This window comes from Chaetura pelagica, unplaced genomic scaffold (genome assembly GCF_000747805.2).
Source record: "Chaetura pelagica isolate M959 unplaced genomic scaffold, ChaPel_1.0 scaffold161, whole genome shotgun sequence".
Lineage (NCBI taxonomy): Eukaryota > Metazoa > Chordata > Aves > Apodiformes > Apodidae > Chaetura > Chaetura pelagica.
This window is the reverse complement of record NW_009951965.1, coordinates 834620-855223: the sequence shown is the minus strand read 5'-3', so window position 1 is coordinate 855223 and position 20604 is coordinate 834620. Positions and strand designations below refer to the sequence as shown.

Sequence of the window (20604 nt, the reverse complement as noted above, 5' to 3'; positions counted from 1 at the left end):
AGGGCACAAAGTATCCTTGTAACTTGACTTCAGACATAAGCATTGTGACTGTCATGTAAATTACGTGGTGACTGAAGTTCAAGGGAAACGGCGTCTCTTTGCCCTTTGTCTCACCCTCTGCACAAGTTGGCTGCTATGGGTGAGATTTCCAAAGGTGCTCAGCACCAATTACTTCTCAGTGGGTAATCCAGTAGCACTTTTGGTGAACAACAGAGGGGTGTGTGGAGGAGAATGTTCTCAGCTGAGGTGTGTTGATGCTGGCTGATTTTTCTTTTTCTCTCCCTCCCTACCCTCAACCCCTTCCTAAAGAAGACACACAGGGCACTATGTCACTGGCATCATGGTTCAGGTGGAACGAGCCCCCAAACCGCTTTTCCCAGAGGACCCCCACGGAAATGGTGGTTGAGACACTGATGATGGAGCTGAGCTGGCAGACCAAGCAGGCAGAGAAGCAGCAGCGAGAGCGGGAGAACGAGTATCGCAAGATCAAGACCGGGGTGGACTACGGCTGGCTGGTCAGCTACCCAAAGCAGAGCTATGACATCAGCCCAGGAGAACGCCTGCAGCTGGAGGATATGTGTACCAAAATACATCCTTCCTACTGTGGGCCTGCCATACTCAGGTACAGTAAGAGGTCTGATATTCCAGACCTTTCCTTTCCCCTCCTCTATGATACGTGTGGAAGGAACAAGAGTTTTTAGGACCAACAGAACAAAAACTTGGCATCTTGTGTCTTATGTCATGTTGGGACAGTGTCTTTGTGGAAAAAGGGAAATATAATGTTTTAAGTCAGTTTAAGATGGCTGTAATTTCCTCCAGAAAGTTATTAAATGCCATTTGCCTCAGAGACTGGCTTGAGTACTTTATGCAGGAATATTTTATGAGTACTCCTGAGCAGCCAGACAAGCTTCATCTTGCCTGATGCACAGTTACCATTTCAGTATTGTGTTGGTGTTTGCTTCAGTCTTTAGAATCTTACAATTGTCAAGCTTTAAATGGACCTGTGGAGGTAAGTCTTTCAACCTCCTACTCAGAGTCTGGCCAGCTTCAAAGTTCAATCTATTCCACTGCTGACTGTCTCTGAGGATGAAGATTGCACAGTCTCTGGACAGCCTGAACAACCTGCTGTGATGTTTATCCACTCTCAGTGGAGCTTTCCTTCGTTGATTTAAGCTGTCCAGCTGATCTATTGAGGCACTTGTCATGGTGTCATAGAGCTGTCAGGGTTGGGAGGGACCTCTAAAGATCATCTAATCTAACCCTCCTGCTAGAGCAGTATCACCTAGAGTAGATACCACAAGAACACATTCAGACGGGTTTGGGATATCTCCAGAGAAGGAGACTCCACAGCCTCTCTGGGAAGACTGTTCCAGTGCTCTGTCCTGACTAACCAAAAGGTGCTATTGTGTTTTCCAGCCTGTGAACCAGGTTTTCCCAGAGAAAGGTTGCATTGCATGTTTCTCACTCCCCTACCCTCCCTCTGCACCTTTGAGATGGAGTAGGATGCAGGTTGCTTCAACTGCAAGGTGGTGCTTCTGCCTGCAGTATAGAAGTAGACACAGCCTCTTGGACTTGCTGTTGAACTTTTCAAGTGCTAGACATAGCAATGCTGTTTGCCAGTGGAGTAACCTGTGAGAATGCCTTCAGAAAATGATCTAAGCCTGCTGTAGCATCCAAACTGGAAGGGAGGTGACTCTTGAGTGGGGGGCTCTTCTAAGTTAAACCCTCTCACATAGCACAGTGCAAGTGAAGAGTAGTGACTCTGAAGTCCAGTGTAGTCAAAGCAGAGTTGTGAAATGGTTCTTTATAATCCAATTCCCCCGTTTCAATGTGTTCTTCATTCAGGATTAGAAAGAAGACAGCCCTGGCAGGCCACATACAGTAGGGTGCTCAGCACCCTGCAGACCCTCACTGCATATACTAGCACCTGTTTTTCTTTGAACAAATGAATCTACAGCTCTTCAACTACAGCCATAAGTGGTCTGCAGTTGTTGGCCTTCTGTCTTACAGTGGGGGTGGCCAGGAAAGGATGACAAAGCTACCTCTCTAGCTACCATCTTGCCCAGGCTGAACCTTGGAAGCAAGCTGGCACAGGGCTTTGGCTTTTTCAAAGACTGCCATAGTGGCAGAATTGGAGATTTGGGATCACTCGGTGGCTGAGTTGTCTCCAGAAGGTTTGCTGGGAGCAGCACGTGCCTTTTATTTGTATAACTCTGAGCTATGCTGTAAACAAGCCACTGCAGACCCCTTGGGGTTCAGAGTTATTTTCACCATGCCCAGGGCCACTGAGCAAGGCCTGTCTGGCACACAGGTTATTTCCATGAGACCAGGCTTCAGTTGCTGGAGTTGGAAAGCCCCAAGATTCATAATGTCCTTCAGAAAAGAATTAAGATGAGCCATCTGCAACTTGCTGCTGCTTTGCTTTTGTGGGGTTTTTTTTGTGCCTTCTTTTGTTTTTTTAAACTGAGATCATGCAAGATGCATGTAGTAGCTGTTGACTGTTGTTGAGGATTTAGCATACTGTTGAGAGTGGATAAACATGCTCAGCCCACTGAGGTGGGTTCTGTGTGGGCATAACTCAAAAAGGATAAAATCAGCCTCTTAAAAATCCTCTTACAAATTGCTGTTATAAGCTATCAGAAGTTGTACTACAGTATGATACATTAGGTGGCATATTCTTGTTTGTTCCGTGCTATGCAGTTTGTGTGGTCAGCAGAGCCACATTAAAAAACCAAGGGTTGCATAACCTTTTGTTGGTTCAGTTCTGTGACTGAGAAGGGAATGTCATACCCTCAAAAATGATAGAACTGGTTTGGGTCAAAGCTTGTTCTGGTAAGCAATTTGTATGTGACGGAGGGGCCAGTGGCATCAGTGTAAGGAAGAAAAAAAGAAGGTGACAAGCAAATACAACAGCATGGACAATTACATTATCTTGTGTATAGCCTCCAACGTACTGTGCCTTGTAACTTGGAGACTTCTGGAGCCAGAAGTGGTTCTTCTGTCTGTAATTGCCCTATGTGGTTTTTTCTTTCAATGGTTTGTTTAGGCTGTGGGGTTTTGCTTTTCTTTTTGCAACTGCTGTAAACTTGTAGCATTTGTGGCACCTTGTGGCAGAGTTCCACATCTGAACTACAACTCTGCTACAGAAACCCTGTATTTTGCTTATCTCAGACTAAAGTGTACAAGTTTTATTAGAATATCCCTTCTTCTGTTGGAAATGTGAACAGTTGACCTCTACCTTCTAACCGAGAGCCATGTGGTTCAGAAATCGTCATTGCTGACATGGAAACAATGAAAAAGAATGGGGTTTGCCGTGCTAGGAGCTCAAAATGTACAGGAGGAATAAGGAGCAGGCAATCTAACTGAAGGGCAGCCAAAACTGAATAAATTCTCCTCTCAGAAAGTGAGAGAACGTGGAAACTTCCCCAAAATTGCACAAGACTAAAATAATAGAAATTCAACTAAAATCTTCACGTTTCCAGTTAAGTACTGTAATCACAGGATCACCACACTGCTGATGTTTCCTCTTGAATGCCCCGTGACTTTCTGATGTATACTACATTTTAGAAAACAACTTCCACAAAAAACATCTATGAGCTTGCATTTGGGAATTCAAAGGCAGAGCATGTAACTTACTGAAGCCCTTGGTTCTGTCTGGAATGTTAAGCTTGATCCTTCCCTTTCCATCGTAGACATTTGAAGACCTGAAGTCCTTTATGATGTACTCGACAAGCATGTGATACTCCAATAACACAAGCAGCATGCAGCTTGCATGCAGTTTGTTTTGTTTGTGTCATGCAAGGTCTCCTTTGTGAGATTCTATGATCAAACAGAACATAACATTTTTGTATGAGTTGTCAAGAGATGTCACTTTATTCTCCAAAGGTCTACATGATTATGTCCTTTTTTTTTGTGGCCACAGTCACATCTACTGAGAGGCAGAGTTTCTACAGACTTGTTTCTTTGGATGTGGAGACAGCTGGAAAGGAGCACTTCTTCAACGTGGGGGTGGTTTTCAGATCCAGTTTGCCTGTTTTGTATTTTGGGTCAATAGAAACTTTTGAGTCTCTTGAAATTCCAGAAGGCTTGAAGTACACTGCAGATACCATCAGAAATCTGCAAACTCTGATTCACCTCACACACCCGAGTCCAATAGCTTTTTTTGTAACTTAGCTTTATGTTACTGGGTTGGAGATCCCCAGCTATATTTAAAATTAAATCCAGAAGCCATTTGAAGGAAGTGACAGGGATTTTGGTGAGGCCCTTTGTACCCAGTTGCCAAGGTTAAACTGCATGAGTAGACTAGTAGCTTGCTAATACAGAGTGCAAGATTTTTGCCATCTTTACACAGAGCTCTGATCAGAGCTAGTTATGGTCTGTTTAATTTCTTTCAGTTTCAGCAAAAGTGAAACAGTGTGTCCCCTTCTCTGCCCAGAGAGAAACTAAAAAAAAACCCTAATAGGGAAATGTAAGCTTGCATTTTGGTGATATGTTATTAGTACCACAGGCTGAAGGGCTTCAGTTTTCTAAGGACTGTATACAGCTAAAGTGGATTTCCCAATATGCTTGAATGTAAGACAAATTACAAAAATCAGAAATAGATTTATTTGCAATTTTGATCTTAAGTTTGAGGTGATGTGACAGTTAATGTGAATGACAGAGTCCTCTTGGAGTCAAGCAGCCTTCTCTAGAAAAGCTGTTCATAGCTTTACAATATAACCAGAATTCCTGCTCCAAATATAGATTCAGGAGTCAGCAGCTAATTAATAGAACTAAGCACCCCACATTTTCTTTGAGTAACTAAATCTACTTAGAGCTCCCAGTTCAGGCAGGCACTCAGGAATACACTGCACTATAAGCATATTGTTTAAGTCCACAGACTTCCATCGGATTTAACAGGTCTTTAAAGTTCAGGCTGTACTTAGGAAACCTACTGAACTGGGGACCTACAGAATAACACAGGCAGGTGACAGCACCTAAAAAAAAAAGAAAAGCAGTGCCAGTAGGATCCAAGAGCAGCCAGATTCTTAAAATCTAATGGCTGTGTAAGGAAACAGGCTACAATTTGAAGAACAGATTTGTTTGAACTGTGATTAAAACTCAGCCTAGACTGGGGAATGTGCTCATCCCTGTGTGTGCATACACACACAGGGCTCCCCAGGCTCCCATGCTGGCTCAAGGTGAGTTTTGTTGACAGTCACATCTAAGACTGTGTGATTTGCATAATATATTACCAGTTAGCTACCTGTAATACCATACCTTCTTTCACAAGTAAGATTGATAGGTATACTTTTCTGATGAGTAAGGAAACCCTGTTGAGGGATTTCCAGATATGGTTGTGCAGGTGTCTAGTTTGAAACTATTCCATGCAAAAGTGTAAGGGCATGCTAGAAGATAGGTGAGCTCTGTGCAATTTTGTGTGCTTAATTCCACTGAGAAGCTTTGTGTGGAATTTGCTTGCCAGGATATAAGCTCATATTCCTTGATTCCAGTGGTTTTACTGGTTTTATATGTTGCACATTTTGTGCAGAGAGCAGACTGCTGGATCATCCACCACATGGACTTGCTTTCACTGATAACTGGGGAAGATGGCTTCAATGTTGTGTTGGTGGCTGCAGCAAAAATCATCTGTTCTCTGACATGCAGACGGGTTTAGCTAGACCTCAGCCCCTGATAACCTGTCCTTCCTTTCTACTGAGAAATACTGGTGGCATGTACACCTTTTGGACTTCTTACGTGGGCTGTCCCTTACACAAATGTGCTGGTATTGAAGTTACGTGGGTATTAATAAAGGGGCAAAGTTAGTTCATCTTACTGGGGGAGAGGAAAGGCCCCCCTGTCCTGTCTCCGTCTGAGTAAGAGTGGCTTTTTTTTGGATGACTGGCAGACAGCATGTGGGGTTGCTTTCTCTTTGTTTCTTAGACCTGCTCAAATCCGTATGAAGTAGTCTTGGGTTTCTTCTTGAAATTCAGAGGTAAATCTTAACAGCAGAAGCAGAGTTCACAAAATACTTCCTGCTGCCATGGCTAAGGAGAGAGCAAACAGGCAGATAGCTATGAAGGTGGAAAGTTACACTGATTTTACAAAACTGTTTCGACTTTACTGGTTGGGAGACAACACAGGGCACCAGCATTCGTGCTCTGGGCTCGGGGGTAAATTTGCTGTCGTACCACTCATTTTGCCTTGTTCCCAGAGCCAGCCACTGGTCCAGCCTGACACATGCTGCTACCTGCTCTGGAGCCACAATCCAGCACTATGATAACACAGCCTCTAAAACTGGAGGCAGTGATGAGGCCTTTTGAGTGCACAATTGCCAGTACAAAAGAAGAGGATGTACCAATAGGTATATCTAAAATGCCAGCATCTCTCTTTAAAACACACATGGAGATAAAATAACAGAATGACTCATTCAGTTCACCTCTGCAATAAAAGTCCTTCAGAGGTGGTTTCCCTGGTATACTGCTAATAATAATAGTAATAATAATGTTGTGAAGACTTGAGTTTTGATGGACTCATCATGCTATGCTTCTGACTAGGGTAAAGGGAAGAATGTATTGTGAAAACTGTATTTTTGATGCTTTGATAATGCAACTAGAGTGCCTCCTCAAAAGGCAGAAATGATGTGACTGCTGTTGAGTGCTAACCCTCAGCAAGGCCTAGTCTCTTGCTCTGTACCTGTACCCGTCTGAACTACTGTGCCTCAAAGGCATTTGCACCCAGATGTTCAAAGTTAGGAGCTTTTTTTTTGGTGGGGAGGGATGTAGGAGGGAGATTAGGAATTAATCTAAAGCAGCTGAAATGGTTAAAGAACATCTTGGCGACTTTGATAGGTTTTGTGTTGAACTCCTGTAGCTTGACCTTGAAAGGGAGTGATGCTTCTGCTGATACTGAGTTCCCCCAGCATGCAGTGCTGGTGTCTCCACAGGGGTACACGTAGCTGCCAGTACCTGCTGTGAGAGCAGCACACTGAAATAGCTGGCATACAGCATGATGGTAAGGTGCATGTCCAATACCAGGCCTCCACAGTAAGAGTCAAAAGGCATAAATGTACAAAGAATAATTTTGGTTTATCTCTGGTTTTCTTTTGGGTACCATTTGGTACACCATTAACTAGTGCAATTTCCAAGTGCACTAACCTCCTTGTTACATTCCTAGGGCTTATAAAAAAAAAGCAAAAAGGCAGGATTGTATTCCCTCAGCTTCTGCTGTATTTGTCTTATTTAAATGCAATCCTGCTGGTTTACATCCTCATTCAGTTCTGTTGGGGAAGAATATCAAAATGCACACAGACTTTATACAGGTTAGCTTCCATTAAGTACAAATACCTGGATTTTAGTGAATTACTAGTACTCTGTGTCTGCCTGTAGATATAATTATGTTATGAACTGAATATTTAATAGAAGGGTAGCTGCATTACCATCTGTCATGAATACATACTATTACAGATCAACTTGAATCTCTGTGACCAGGGTGTGAGCCTTGGGAGTGTATTCCACAGTCTGTGGGCTAGGGACCAAATCACCAAACAAGGTGACAGGAACGGTATGTTCTCTTTTTGGCTCAGCCCATGATCCGCTCAGTCACTTCAAGAAAACTATTCTGCTCTGCAACTCATCTTTGTCACCTACAAAACAAGCAGTGATAATTCTCTGCTTCCCTGGTATTAGGCTAGCTTAATAAACATCAAAAAACCATTTGAAGCTCTTCTCTGAGAAAGCATTGGAGCAATTCATGGTTGTCTAATTAGATACAGCATCATGCTGCCAATCAAGGTGTTATCAGCTGAGCTAGGCCATTATCTTACAGAGATCCATGGGAGGATGCAGTACCACTGCACTGAAATTAAAATACTGAGATACTATCAAACATATAACAAAGAAGAGTGTTACAGGTGTTTTTGTCTGTCCAGTGGCCATTGGGTAATGCTGTGGGGAGTGAAAATGGGAAGCAGGGAAAGTCTACTGGGACTTTCCCTGGTTTATCCTTAGCTCCTGGTAGGCAGCAGTTCAGTGACTACTTAAGCAAGGATTTGCATTAGGACAATCATGTTTAATCAGCAGCGATGGGGACATTTCCCACAAACCTGACTAATTATTTTGTTTCTTAAGCTGTCCGTAGTACTGATTTCTGATTTAATAGGTGGTGCGTGAAAAGAGCACTTCCTGCTGTTTCATACTTCCCGCCTTCTAGCTTTGTTTGGTGCTCCCCATTATTTCTTGTGCTTATGAGAAACAGTGATTCATCACTTCCTTGCATTCTCCGGCTTGCTTGTGATTTTAGAGACCTTGAGCAGATCTTCATGACCCCTCCTTGTTTTTCCCTTCAGTCCAGGGAGTCTTATTTTGCAGGAAGAGTGCAAGTTCTAAGCCCAGCACAGTGACTTGGCAGCAATCCTAAGTTGATGTTTTTAATCAAAGCTGTGCCTTGACTGTGCTTTCAGATTCCGGCAACTCGTTACTGAATATGAGCCAGAAGTGCAGGAAGTATCCCGGCTTTTCCGCTCAGTCCTGCAGGAAGCTGCCGAGAAGATCAAAGAGGAGGAGGAGGCCAAGAAGCTTGCCAGGCAATGGAACACAAAGAACAAATCCAGCCTTTCCTTAACAACATTTAAATCCCGGTCCAGGATTTCCCCATTCATCAGTGACATCAAGACCATCTCTGAGGATGTGGAACGGGGCACTCAGCCCACCAGAAGGATTTGGAGCATGCCAGAATTTCGGAATGCCAAGGATTACTGACTCTATACTGAACAAGGTTTTTAGACAGAGATCTTTCAATATCCTGGTTAACCCTTTTTTAGCTCTACTGTTTCTTCTTTGTTCCAGCTCTCTCTTCCTGCCTGTCTCTCTCTTGGAAGTTGTGTCCATAGTAACTGCTGCTGATACCCGCGGTGTGTGGCACAATTTATTACCAAACATGTTAGTCCTTCCTTTAATTTAGTAGCTATTCTTTAACCTTAAGGGCAAGGCTCACTTACTATGTCATTTTTACTTCTGCTTTCTTGTGTAAAATTAATTAGTTTTGTGGTGTCTGTCTTCTCCTTTCCCTGCCCCCCACCAAGCCTGGATGTATTTATCTATAAAAAAAATGTTGGCCCAGGCAAGTGAGAGCTGCTGGCTGGACCAATCTTGCTGAAAGCAAGACAGCCACTTACACGAGCAAGGCTTGCAGGATCAGGCCTGTGAGTTAAAGGTAGTATCTGATCTGGAACTGAACTAATAACCTTCCTCAGTGCTACAGGAAACTTCACAGGTAACCTCAGCACTGCTTTTGATCAGCTTTTTGCTGACAAGTAGCAATCCAACCTGAGTAGAAAAAACCCCAAGCTTTTTGAGATGAAAGACTAATATTATTCCACAGCAACTAAGCATGCTAAGCATGCTCAGGTTTCTTGGGTATTTTCTCTTTTGTGCAGGCAGAACCCCCTGAACCTTGCACCTGCAGAGTAGATAGAAATGTAACAACCTGCTGTGTAGATATACAGGCCAATACCTCAGTGCTGTATCAAATGCTGCTCTTGGTCCTTAGTGTTCTATGTTGCTGAGATAAGTGGTGCATCCCACATCCCAGTAGTAAGTCAGTGGGCTGAAATCAGTATTTGTGGCTAGGCTTGAAAGAGTACTGAAGTATAGTATCAATGTACAGAGAAGGTACAGAAAGGATGAAGGGAAACAGTACTCATCTTCAGGGCTCTTGGTACAGCTGCAATAGTTGAGATCATTTTAACAAGCTGATGCTGTGAGTGACTGAAGGGCTTCAGCAGATTAAGATTTGTGCCCTCAGTCTTCACTCATGAGGGCTCACAGGAGAGTTTTCCAGTGTTACAGGCTGCTGGCCATGGAGTTGATACTATTACAAAATAATCTTTAATGCAAAGTGAGTAGCTTTTAAGCCAGCATGGTTCTTCTGAGACCTTGAAGAAACAGGAAAAGGTACTGGGGCCCTAACTCAGGATCTGCAGGGAGACCTCTCACGAGCAAAGAGCATGGCATGCTGTTAACATCTTGGGTCCTGTAGGGAAGCCAAGGGCTAGGATGCTTTGTGGTGACCAACAGGGAAGGAAGACAGGGATTTCCCTGTATGACTGGCTTTTGGGGAATCATCCCAGTGGGGTATAGGCTCTTGGAGGTCTCTATAGCTTTGTTGTTCTTTTGACTGTTTCCATCTCTTTTCCCTGGGGACCTTTGCAGCAGCATGCGGGTACTACAGCCAAGATAAAACCCTCTGAAGCTGTGCCAACTCTGGGAAGAATTCCAGCACGTGAAATCTATCCTGGAATAGAAATGTGCAGTTTCTTCCAGAAATGGGGAGGGCACCAAAAACAAAGATCAAGATCAAACCCTTAAGAGCTCTCCAAAACTGTGAGATTCTGGCTCTTCCTCTCACCCCTCTGGGCTGTCTAAGATTGAACACCAGGCTTTCTTACTAGTACCAGGCTGTAGTTTCTGGTCCCTGGGTAAACTCTGCTGCCAGCAGGCCTCCTAGGGACAGAAAGCAGAAGCTCATGTATAATCAAAAACTCAGGGCTTCCAATTACAGCATCCAGTTTGCGATGGGGTATTTCAACTCTAGGTCAATGAGGGAGAGTTTAAAGCCATCTGACAATCAGCTTGGTGTTTTTCAGCTGTATGTCCTTGTAGTTGTGTATCTGAAGTAAAAACGAAGGCTTGACATACTTAGCATAGCATTAGCTGTCTAGAAGACGTAGGATCTGTAGCAAGAAATCACCATAATTTGCAGAAAAATCCTTCTTTGGAAAAAAGTAAAGCAGCTCTTTTTATATATATTTGCAAGCTACTGTATGGTACTGAAGGCTGAGATGAGTTTGTGAATTTCATGCCACAGCTCTGTAGCAATTTTATTTGCACTCAACGTTCTATTTTGACACCTTCAGTATTGATTGCATTGATGCAATATTTGATGGACTGCTGGGAGAGATGGGACTTTCTGACACACTGACATAAAGCTCTTTGTTACAGTACAGTGTCTATAATGTGCTCATTCTTTCTTAGGGAGAATCAGGAGTAACTAACTTCCCTGCAACCATGTACAACACCTGAAGGGTGTTCACACTATCACAGCAGCCTGTGATCATACTGTGTCAACCTCCAGCTAGCAGATACCATTGTGTGGCTAAATTAGCATTTTAGTTCAAATCAGGAGCATGCAATTCCTCATTGTCCCCACCTACAGTGCTATGGTCCCTGGCATTGGGCAGGCACAATGAGCATGCTAGATTGCTTTTGGATGAAGTCAAGATCAATGATCCATTGCAGCTGGATCACAGACCATAAAGCTGGACTCACACTAGTGTGAAGTAAACCCTCAGGAAACTTGTATAGTGTGAACATCAGGTCTCCAGTGATAACTGTCTTGACTCTACAGCTCTGTTCTTCCTGGACTGCACCATTTGCTAGTGTAGAAAAAAAAATAAATTTCCACACAGCCCTGGTGAGACTCTGTTCCTGTTCTTAATCCGTCCTGAGAGCTAGTCAAGTGTTCTCATTCTTTAAGAAGAATAAAAAGTGAAATAGCAGCACAACATCATTAACAAACAAAGAAGTGAACTGAACAAGAATCATTCTAAATCCTCCATCATCCTCTCAAAACTGAGCAAGGATTTTGCTATCAGCCCAAAACATCACTGCTGCCCCCTTGCTGAGAGCCTTATGCTGCCCAAAGGACATTGTTACACCCAGGTAAAAGCAATTCCAGACTTACACATTCTAACAAGTAAAAGCAACACCTCTACAGCAGCTCAGCTGCACTGCTCAGCTTCAAGGGGCTAACACTCCTCATAGTCACTACTCACCTATGCAGCCCTGCTTCTATGGCTTCTACAGGTAAGCCTGGCCCTCAGGCTGTGGTAGCCAGAAAAGGTGTGCAGGAGATGAGGTTCCTCACCCATATCAGCATACAGTTCAGACAACTATCATGCCATGGGGAATTGGAGTAAGCTCCACAGGAAATACCTGTCTGCTGAGATTGCACTGTTTATACATTTCATCACAGGACCTCAGAGAATTAAAGCTATGAAATATAAAACATTTTTGTACTTGTCTTTTAATTAAAGATCTCCATAGGTATAATCTGTCCACATCTAATCAAACACAACAGCAGTTCCACTGCCTGACTCTGCACTGTGTCAATGGAGGAAAGCAAGAACAGTAAACACGCTTGATCTAAACAAAAAAAACCCATCCTCTCTCTACAGGCTACCTTCTACCTTGCTACCTCTACAAACAGATCCCAAGATTTAAGGTGATAAATAACCAGGGCTAAACAACTGCAAAGGTCTAAAAATCTCTGAAGCTAAGTGGTTTAGAAATACAGCCTTGAATTGAAGGCTTCATCAACATGCTTCCAAGCACGTCTTACCTTATTAAGTGTTACCAGGAAATGAGAAGCTGTAAGTGACAAAATGGATGTTCTGTCCTCCAGATATTTTTGAGTGCTTCCTATTGATTCTGTACCTGATCCTGGGTACTAGAACACCTTAATATTAGCAGATGGCCCCAGATGGCTCAGGACTTCCTCTGCTAAGCATTGTACATGCAAAGCATGCATGTGTTAAACAAAAGGAAGCAATTTTTTTTCCCACACACAAAGTATTACTGAAGTATGGATTGCATTGCTCAGCACATTCTGGACATCAGACAGGTGAGTGGTTCCAAAAGGGCATTATCTGAGTTCAGCACACCACAGTGTCAGGATGCAGCCTACAGCACAGGACTTAAGCAACTCCTTGCCAGAAGCTGTGGACAAACAAATCTGTGATGTCGCTTATGCTGTTTCCTCAAAACATTGCTACAGGCCTCTCCAGGAGGAAAATTATGGACCACTAGGCCTTGACTGGATGGTCATTCTGATATTCCTGTATTCTGCCACACCTTCCTGATAAAGGATAATGCACCATAGTTTTGCCCCAAAAGCATTCTGACAAGCACTGGGCTTGCTGTGCCCTGCAACAGAGGCAGGGCTATTAAGCGTTGCTCTGTTCCACCCACCTGTGCCAGGCAGACATTGTCATCTCAGTGCATGCCTTTCCCTGGTACTGCTGTCCGTGCTGTGGGCTGTCAGCACAAGGGACCCCTTGTTCCCTCTTTAAGACCAGACAAGCCACATTTCAAGCTGCCTTACAGCAGAAAGATACTGTGCTGGGCCTGAAGGTTTTGGTCTCAGCTGCTGGTCTCTCAATGACTACCATAAATTTTCTGTCCAGTTGCTGCACAAAGATATTCTCAAACTAAGGGAAAATTTTTGCAGGATGAGATCTTAAGAACCATGATAAGAAGCCAAGGAAAAGGGCTAGGAGAAGCACAGTGAATTATGTGGCTATTTATGGTTATTTGTGTATACATTTCATAATACTATAAATCATTAGAGTACTGCCTAGATAACCAGTTTATAGCATCTCACCTCTATATTTTTGTCAGAGATACCTTTTTGCCTCTACCAAATAAATCTAAGCTGACCTAGTTGCAGATGCTGCAGAAGTGTGGGAAAGAGCATGTGTGTTTTCTACATCAGAGTATCTATTCTCAGAAAGTAATTACAGTTACACGTGTTTAGTGATCACAATGCTGTATTCTCAGAAGCCTCTTATCAGGTCACAGTCCATGTGCAGTACCTTATCCAACCTTATTCTCTGCTGTGTTAAGTTGCCTAAAGCGACAGTTTGCATCTAATTTAGTCTGAAGACTATTTAAATAACCAGATGTATGAAGCAGTGACAGTAAAATACTCCTCAGGTATTTTATTATTTTCTACATTCTGGCACCGGAGGTCTGAAATTATTTAAGAGATGGAGAAAAGCAGGGTCCAGTTTCTGAAGAACTCAGCAGCCCCAGGTTGGGATAGTGCAAGAACACCTGGTCCTTCCAGGTCCTTACTGTCTCTCAGCACCTTGCTCCTGTGGAATGCAACTACTTAGAAGTTAAAGGCTTCCTTCTGTCTTTGGCACACAAGCACCAGCAGGAGTGACTGTCCAAGAGCAAAAAATTAACAAAGACTGGATTAAATTCACGGGACAGCAGTAACAAATGTTGCCTATAAACAACACAAAATTAAGCCTTTCCAGGATAATTAGAGGGTTTCAGAATAAGTAAGTGCAAAGCCACTGTCCAAATATAGAAAAATTAAAAATTAAATATCTGTGATAGTCCAGCTGGACAGCAATGCCACCTGCCGGCAGACTTCCTAGCACCTATTATCCAGGAAACAGGCAGCAACCTCTCCCGACAAACACAGATTTCTCTCCCACCGTCACCCAAAGAAAAGCTCACAAGTGGAGAGCAAAATGAACACAACTGCTGTGAGCTGTAGTGTGTAGTGCCTTATTGGAAAACATCACCAGTGGCCAGCACGCTGGTACTGAAACAGCTGTTACCTTAAACATTGTGCCTCTGTGATCAATCCACACTTATCAGACTGGATATTAATGATGTTCTTCAGACTGCTTGAAAAGGCTTGAAACATGCTTCCTTACAGTCCTCAGCACCATGTCCTGCTCTTCCCTCAGAAAACACTAGGTATTTCATACTCCTTATGAGTCATAATTTAAGACCAAAATTGAGCAAGCAGGAAAAAAAAAATACCTGTTGTCAACAGGTCAAATAAATCATTATTTCTGCACTGGACAGTAATTTTGATGGCTCATTTTTTTCAGAGGTGGAACTAGAAGGCTGAGTGTTTACCAATAATTTTAAGCAGCATCTCCCCAAAAGCTTCTCACCCTACAATATTTTCTCACCCTTCAAATATTTTCAGCTGTGCTCAGGACCTCATATCCTTCAAGAGGATCCACTACCACTTAAAATCCAGCCATTTAACAGTGCGTCCAAATGAGTGGAGCTCCAAACCTCGACAGTTGAGCAAGAACTTTGTAAACTTGTTGCTAAATATTCAGAGCAGACGTGCGTTTCACACGTCCAGCAAAGCAAACCAGAGCTCCATCCAGTGGCCAAGGCCGCCACCCGCATCTCACCGGGGCAGGTTGGGCAGACTGCACCAAGGCAAGTTACTTCAGTCTCTGACCTCTGCTTTTCCCCTGCACATCAAGCTCACTCAGTTTCCTCTGCTGCAGGGATGACTGGGAAGCTCACACACTCCTGCAGCATGAAACATCCAAGTACATCAAAAGAGCATAACTTGCCTAAGTATAACCATACTAAACGCTGAAAAGGTATCAAAATTGCAGGCCCTGCTCAGCCCTGCAGGATGACACATCTTAGTTCAGTGGAGGCAAGTACTTTTCTCATCTTTATGTCTTGTACATTTTTGTACAGGCAAAGGAGTCAAGTTCAGGCAAATCATAAACAAGAGCACCAAAGAACTGCACAGCCCATGAGAACTGGCTGAATCACTTAATTACCTGCATCAATTTTACTTGCATTCTTTAATGATTGGGTTTTTGCCAATTTTCCCTGCATAAGAAACTTAAGTAACTGTGCTCTGTCCCCTCCAGATTAGTTTTGGGACTACTACCAGCTGTATCAACTGTGGAGAGATCTTTAGAAAGACCTGGTTCCTTTCCTGCTTCATGACAATTACTCACTATAAGCAGGAGGTCCAAATGAGCACCCTCTGCCATGGGACCATGAAAACCACACAGCCATTTTACATCTATACCTTCCTAACTACAGCACAAAGGCAGGAGGTAGGTCTAGTGTGGTAGCAAGGGCTTAAAGTGCAAAAGGCACAAATCCCAAGGGACCAAGTCTTACCAATTCTGCTGCTTGTGGAACAACTTTTTGTAAATGGGACAGAATACTTAGAAAGAACGGTGCCAAGGAGAATGGGCATGGGAGCAGCAGCTCAGAGAATGTATCTTCCCCTTTCTTTCCATCCCAGCGACTTCTGATCCTGGAATTTCTACTGTTAAAAAATTCTGTTGAGTTTTGCATTATTCCCAGAATGAAAAATGGTGAAGGGACACAGAAAGTGGGTGTGATATGGAAGACTGTTATACACCACAAAAAAGTAGGCTTCATATCTGAAAGACACCTATTATCCAGCATTTTAGCAAGAATCTTAACTTGCTAGGCCAGGTAAGCTTCTGATGCTTCTTCCTTATCACCTGACCTCTGCCTCACCCCATGACTTCTGACAGCAGCAGACTCCCTCCATCCTGACTTCTCTATTGTTCCTTGGTTCCAACCTTTATCTTCCCCCATGATATACACTTTTTTGAGACCAGGTAGCAAGGCTCTATCAGCCATCTGCATATCAGTTCAACATCCCAGGCTGCTTCACAGTTCCCTCATGCAAATTTCTTGGTCTGTATTTCATCGCATTCCTCTGCATCTTTTACCTTACTGTCATAACCTTCACATCTGGTTCAGTCTTCGGTTCAGGTGGCATAATAGTAATCTGAAGCAGTATTAAGAAAGTATGTTTTAGTGAAAAGGTCAAGAAAATTAACTTCTTTCCTGAGGCAGCAAGGCATGGACAATTATTCTGGCTGTTTTCACTCAGGAGACTGGAATCTGTTGGCCAGCTCCAAGCAGCAGCCTCAAAGATAGTCCCCAGAAGACACACATGATCTCAGTGCTTGGGAAAAAATAGGGGAGGGAAGGATGCAACATGAACTCAAACCTCTGTAGACACCTGAGAATCTACATGGAGATGGGTATGAAGGAAAAGGAAGCTTATAACAGCAGCACTTAAAACTGATTTGGCAGGAGAGAAGAAAACTGAATCACTGCCACAGAACTTAGGCCTCTTTGCTTTCTAAAAGAAATGATAGCTTAGAAGTAAATGCTGGCACAGAAATACTTTAAAGCATCACCAAAGCATATCCAGCATGTCAAAACTGAACAGGAAAAATTCCTGTCCTCATACAGCAAAAAGAAAAGTTTTTGGGGTTTTGTTTGCTTTTTTTTTAAAGAAAAAGTGGTCTGACTAGTTTTTGTACAGTCAGAGTTGGCAACTACCGAAACCCTAAAAAAGGAACAGACCACAGCTTATTACTAAAGGTCTTTTGCCTTCTCCCTACCAGCATGGAACAGTGAGTGAGTTTTTATTACCTTGATCAACCTTGAATAAGGCGGCAAAAAGCAGATTATTTCAATTAAGTCTGAACCTTCTAACTAATGCAGTTCTTTATAAGTACAATCCCTGGGTTTTCCATTCCTATTTGCTCTCTATCTTCCAAACTTCTAGTTATTTTATTTTCCCCCTAAATCTTCAAGAAATTATACTACCTCTACATAAAATATAACCTAGGAAATGGCAAAGGTGTTAGTGTCTTCTAAGAGAGTGTTTGGGATTAACCTTATTAAGAGAAGTCCAGAGATAAAAGCTGCTTATCTAGACAAGATGCTCTGGCACCACTAGCTAAAACACACCAAAGCAATATAAAACAAAGCATGATCCCCATGAAAAAGAGGAGGTTTGTTTGTTTGTTTTTCTCCCCTACTAACATTTCAGAATACTGTTTCCAAAAAAAGCTTCCATCACCAGGTTAAAAGCCAAAGAAACTCCAGTTCTTACCCATGTGTTTTCATGTTTTATATTCAGAAAGATGTAAGGTTTTGACATTCTGGATTAGGACATTAAAGAGTTACATCTCTGCAAAATGTTTCACAGCAAAAAAAAATAAGAGGGAAAAGAGAGAATTCTAGCATCTTCAGGTTTCACACATGAAAACGGTTTTGAAATTATCCCTTGAGCAACAGTACAAATCTTCAGATTTACTTAAAACAGCATAGCAGACACACACAGAGTTTTCTGTTTGCTTGCTTTTTAATGAACTCCCCACGCTGACCACTGTACACCTGATACTCTTACCAAAGTCAACTACACTTGACTCCATTTTCAAGACATTCCTAAATTGAGGATCCTGAGGAACACTCGCTACACAAGAAATTCAAGTGGAATTCGCACATCAGGGTTTTGTACATGGGGGGCCTGCTGGGTAATCAAAAGTCAAGGCTCTGGGCAGAAGCAAGCACTGAGCAAACTACCAAGGCTAACTCACACACACACACAAGTTATTCTGGGGTCCAGCTGCATGTCCAGACCTGTCTCATCTCACAGAGGACTGTCAACACACCTGGAGGGCCACTGTCACTGCCTGCAGCAGCAACTGTCCTACAAGATATGCAGTAGAGTGTTGCCACACTTAGACAGAGGAACATTTGATCCCCAGCTCACAGGATCAGAAAGGCAGGCACTCCAGAGTTTTTACATCTAGGAACTGCAGCTCTGGATGTGGGGGGTAAACTATCTACTGTGAGCTGCTTTTGAACAGCTGATCCAGGTAAACAAACAAAACCAGAGACCTTTCCTGCTTCTATTGTAGGATAAAAATCATTCAGCTACCAGTATTGCTCTACTGTTGCGCTTTCTAGTGAGAGAGAGCAATACATTGTCCGCAGAAAGATCACATCTCAAACTCTGAAAGAAAGCAATATACTAGGGAATCAACTGTCAAAAATTATTTATGTAAAAGCACGTTCTATTTACAAAGGTCAACTTGCTCTTTAGGACAAGTAAAACCACTACTGGAAAAAATATACATATAGAAACACCTCATCTTTCAAACAGACATTTGCAAATATTCTGCTTAAAGTACTACAAACATTAAGACAATTGAAATTAAGAGTGCGTCCTGCATGCAGTTAGGATAGAAATTACATGATTGGGCTTCAGTGTGTCATTTCTTATCATTGTCAATGGCACAGTCTGAGGCTCTCCTAAAACACCACAGCCTGGCTATTACCTTAGGATCTCAAAAGGAGGACATAGATCTTCATTTACAAGTGATCAGTTGCTCTTCACTTTGCCATTAAAAAGGGACATCCCAGTTGCCTTCTCAGCTGGAGAACGTGGTCTTGTCCAACCTGGCGTCCTTTTCCCTGAGCTTCCCTTTAGTGTTTTGCTAGGCATGATGATCGTTGGCTTGGTATATTTACAAGTCCTGGGTCAGCACTCTTCCCATTATAAGGCAGAGTTCAGAAACTCGAGGAGTTCTGCACGGTTCCGGTCTCTCTGTAAAGCAGAAAAGCAGAGGCAGTGGTTTAACAGACCTGTACTCAGAGGACCACGGCTGCATAACCCTGCTCTCTGTGGGGCTTTCACACCTCAGGCTGCATACCAGTTAGGTGTGAGTGCAGGGAGGAAGTGCAAGGCAATGAGTGCTCAGGAGAGATGCTACAGGAGACAAACTGTCAGTATTTCATTATATTTTTTCTAACTGGCTCCCTGTGGAGACTTGATTGGGTTGTCATCATGCAGCTCACAGCCTGCTCAGGAGGGAACTCACAGGCAGAACAGATGCAATTCTCTGAGGCAACTTCCACTGTAAACACAGCAAGTATTGTGATTTAGGAAGTATCTTTTTTTTTCTATGCATAAGCAGTAACTTGCAGCATAGTAGAAGGGAAACCATGATTTTAGATTCTTTCTTTACATAAGAGATGGCCCAAACAGTCAAAATACCTTTTTCCAGTGTTTTTCAAATAGCAATTTATAAAACAATTATTGAATCTTAAAATACTGTGACAAATGGATGCTGTTCAATTCAGCACATTTATAACCATGGACAACCAATCAAAAAAGGACCAACAACAAATATTTCTCATTGAATATCATAACAAGTAGGTTACTGGGATAAGGCTAGCAAGCATTCAGCATAATTCAACACAAACTTGAGTGCCACAGAAAGAAGAGAATGTATTTTTGATAAAATTTAACTTGGAATGCTCAGGTCTGCTTTGGTAGCTATAAAATGAACTGTTGCAGCTGAGTCAGAATCTGCCAAACTGTTCGCTTGGCAAAGTACCACTTGGAACAAATATTGACTAGTACCAGAAGAGCTCTGCAGATCACTCTAAGGTGTGGAAACTGCTGAAAAGAGTAAACATATTAAGTGCTGAGTCCAAACACCCATAGCAATAGTACAAAATGCTATTTGTGAGATTTGTTTCCCCGGATATATCAGCAAAAACATCTGCCTGCTTTTGAGAGAATGCATGAGCATGTGGTCCTAATAATACTATCGTCCTTTTTAATTTCTCTCTAAACAGTAAGTAGCCTCACATGTGTTAGAAAAACACAGTAAGGCAGCAATTACCACAACCAGTCACAAGAGACTGGAAGAAGATGAGGACAATTAAAACCAGTGCAAATTAAATCAGAGAAAGCCATGAATCAGCTAAGCAGTACAGACTGGAATTCTAAAAACCTGCACGAGTATCTTTTGATTTATCTACTCACGCTTGAGTATTCTAAGGCCATGAACATACTAGAAGAATTAATTAAAATTTCTCAGAAGGCATCATATCCACATTAAAAGCTACACTTAATTTACAACTCCTAACTCTAAGATCTACTTTCTACAGAAGAAAATTAATAGAAAAACATTAAAAGATACAGTATTTTCCCTTAGAGATATAAAGTCTACTTAAACTCTTACCTCTTTATCTTTCTTAGTCTTCTTTATTCTCATCTTAATTTTCTTTCCAGTTATCATGCTGTAGTTTTCATTCTTCTTTTTGTTTTTAAAGAACTAAAATGACATCACACATTAGAAAAACATGAGCTTTGCTATATTTTGTAATGTTTCAAATCTTGAGCATTACAGGCAATAATCTTTCATAC

General features: G+C 42.4%; 1 protein-coding gene across 1 annotated transcript; it reads left to right on the top strand.

Annotated features, from left to right (window-relative positions):
* Positions 1 to 315: 315 nt before the first annotated feature.
* Positions 316 to 8738, top strand: RD3 (retinal degeneration 3). Its single transcript, XM_010000963.1, has 2 exons — positions 316 to 622; positions 8441 to 8738. The coding sequence occupies exons 1-2, from the start codon at positions 327 to 329 to the stop codon at positions 8736 to 8738; spliced, it is 594 nt and encodes a 197-aa protein (XP_009999265.1). The 5' UTR covers positions 316 to 326.
* The last annotated feature ends 11866 nt before the right edge of the window (positions 8739 to 20604 follow it).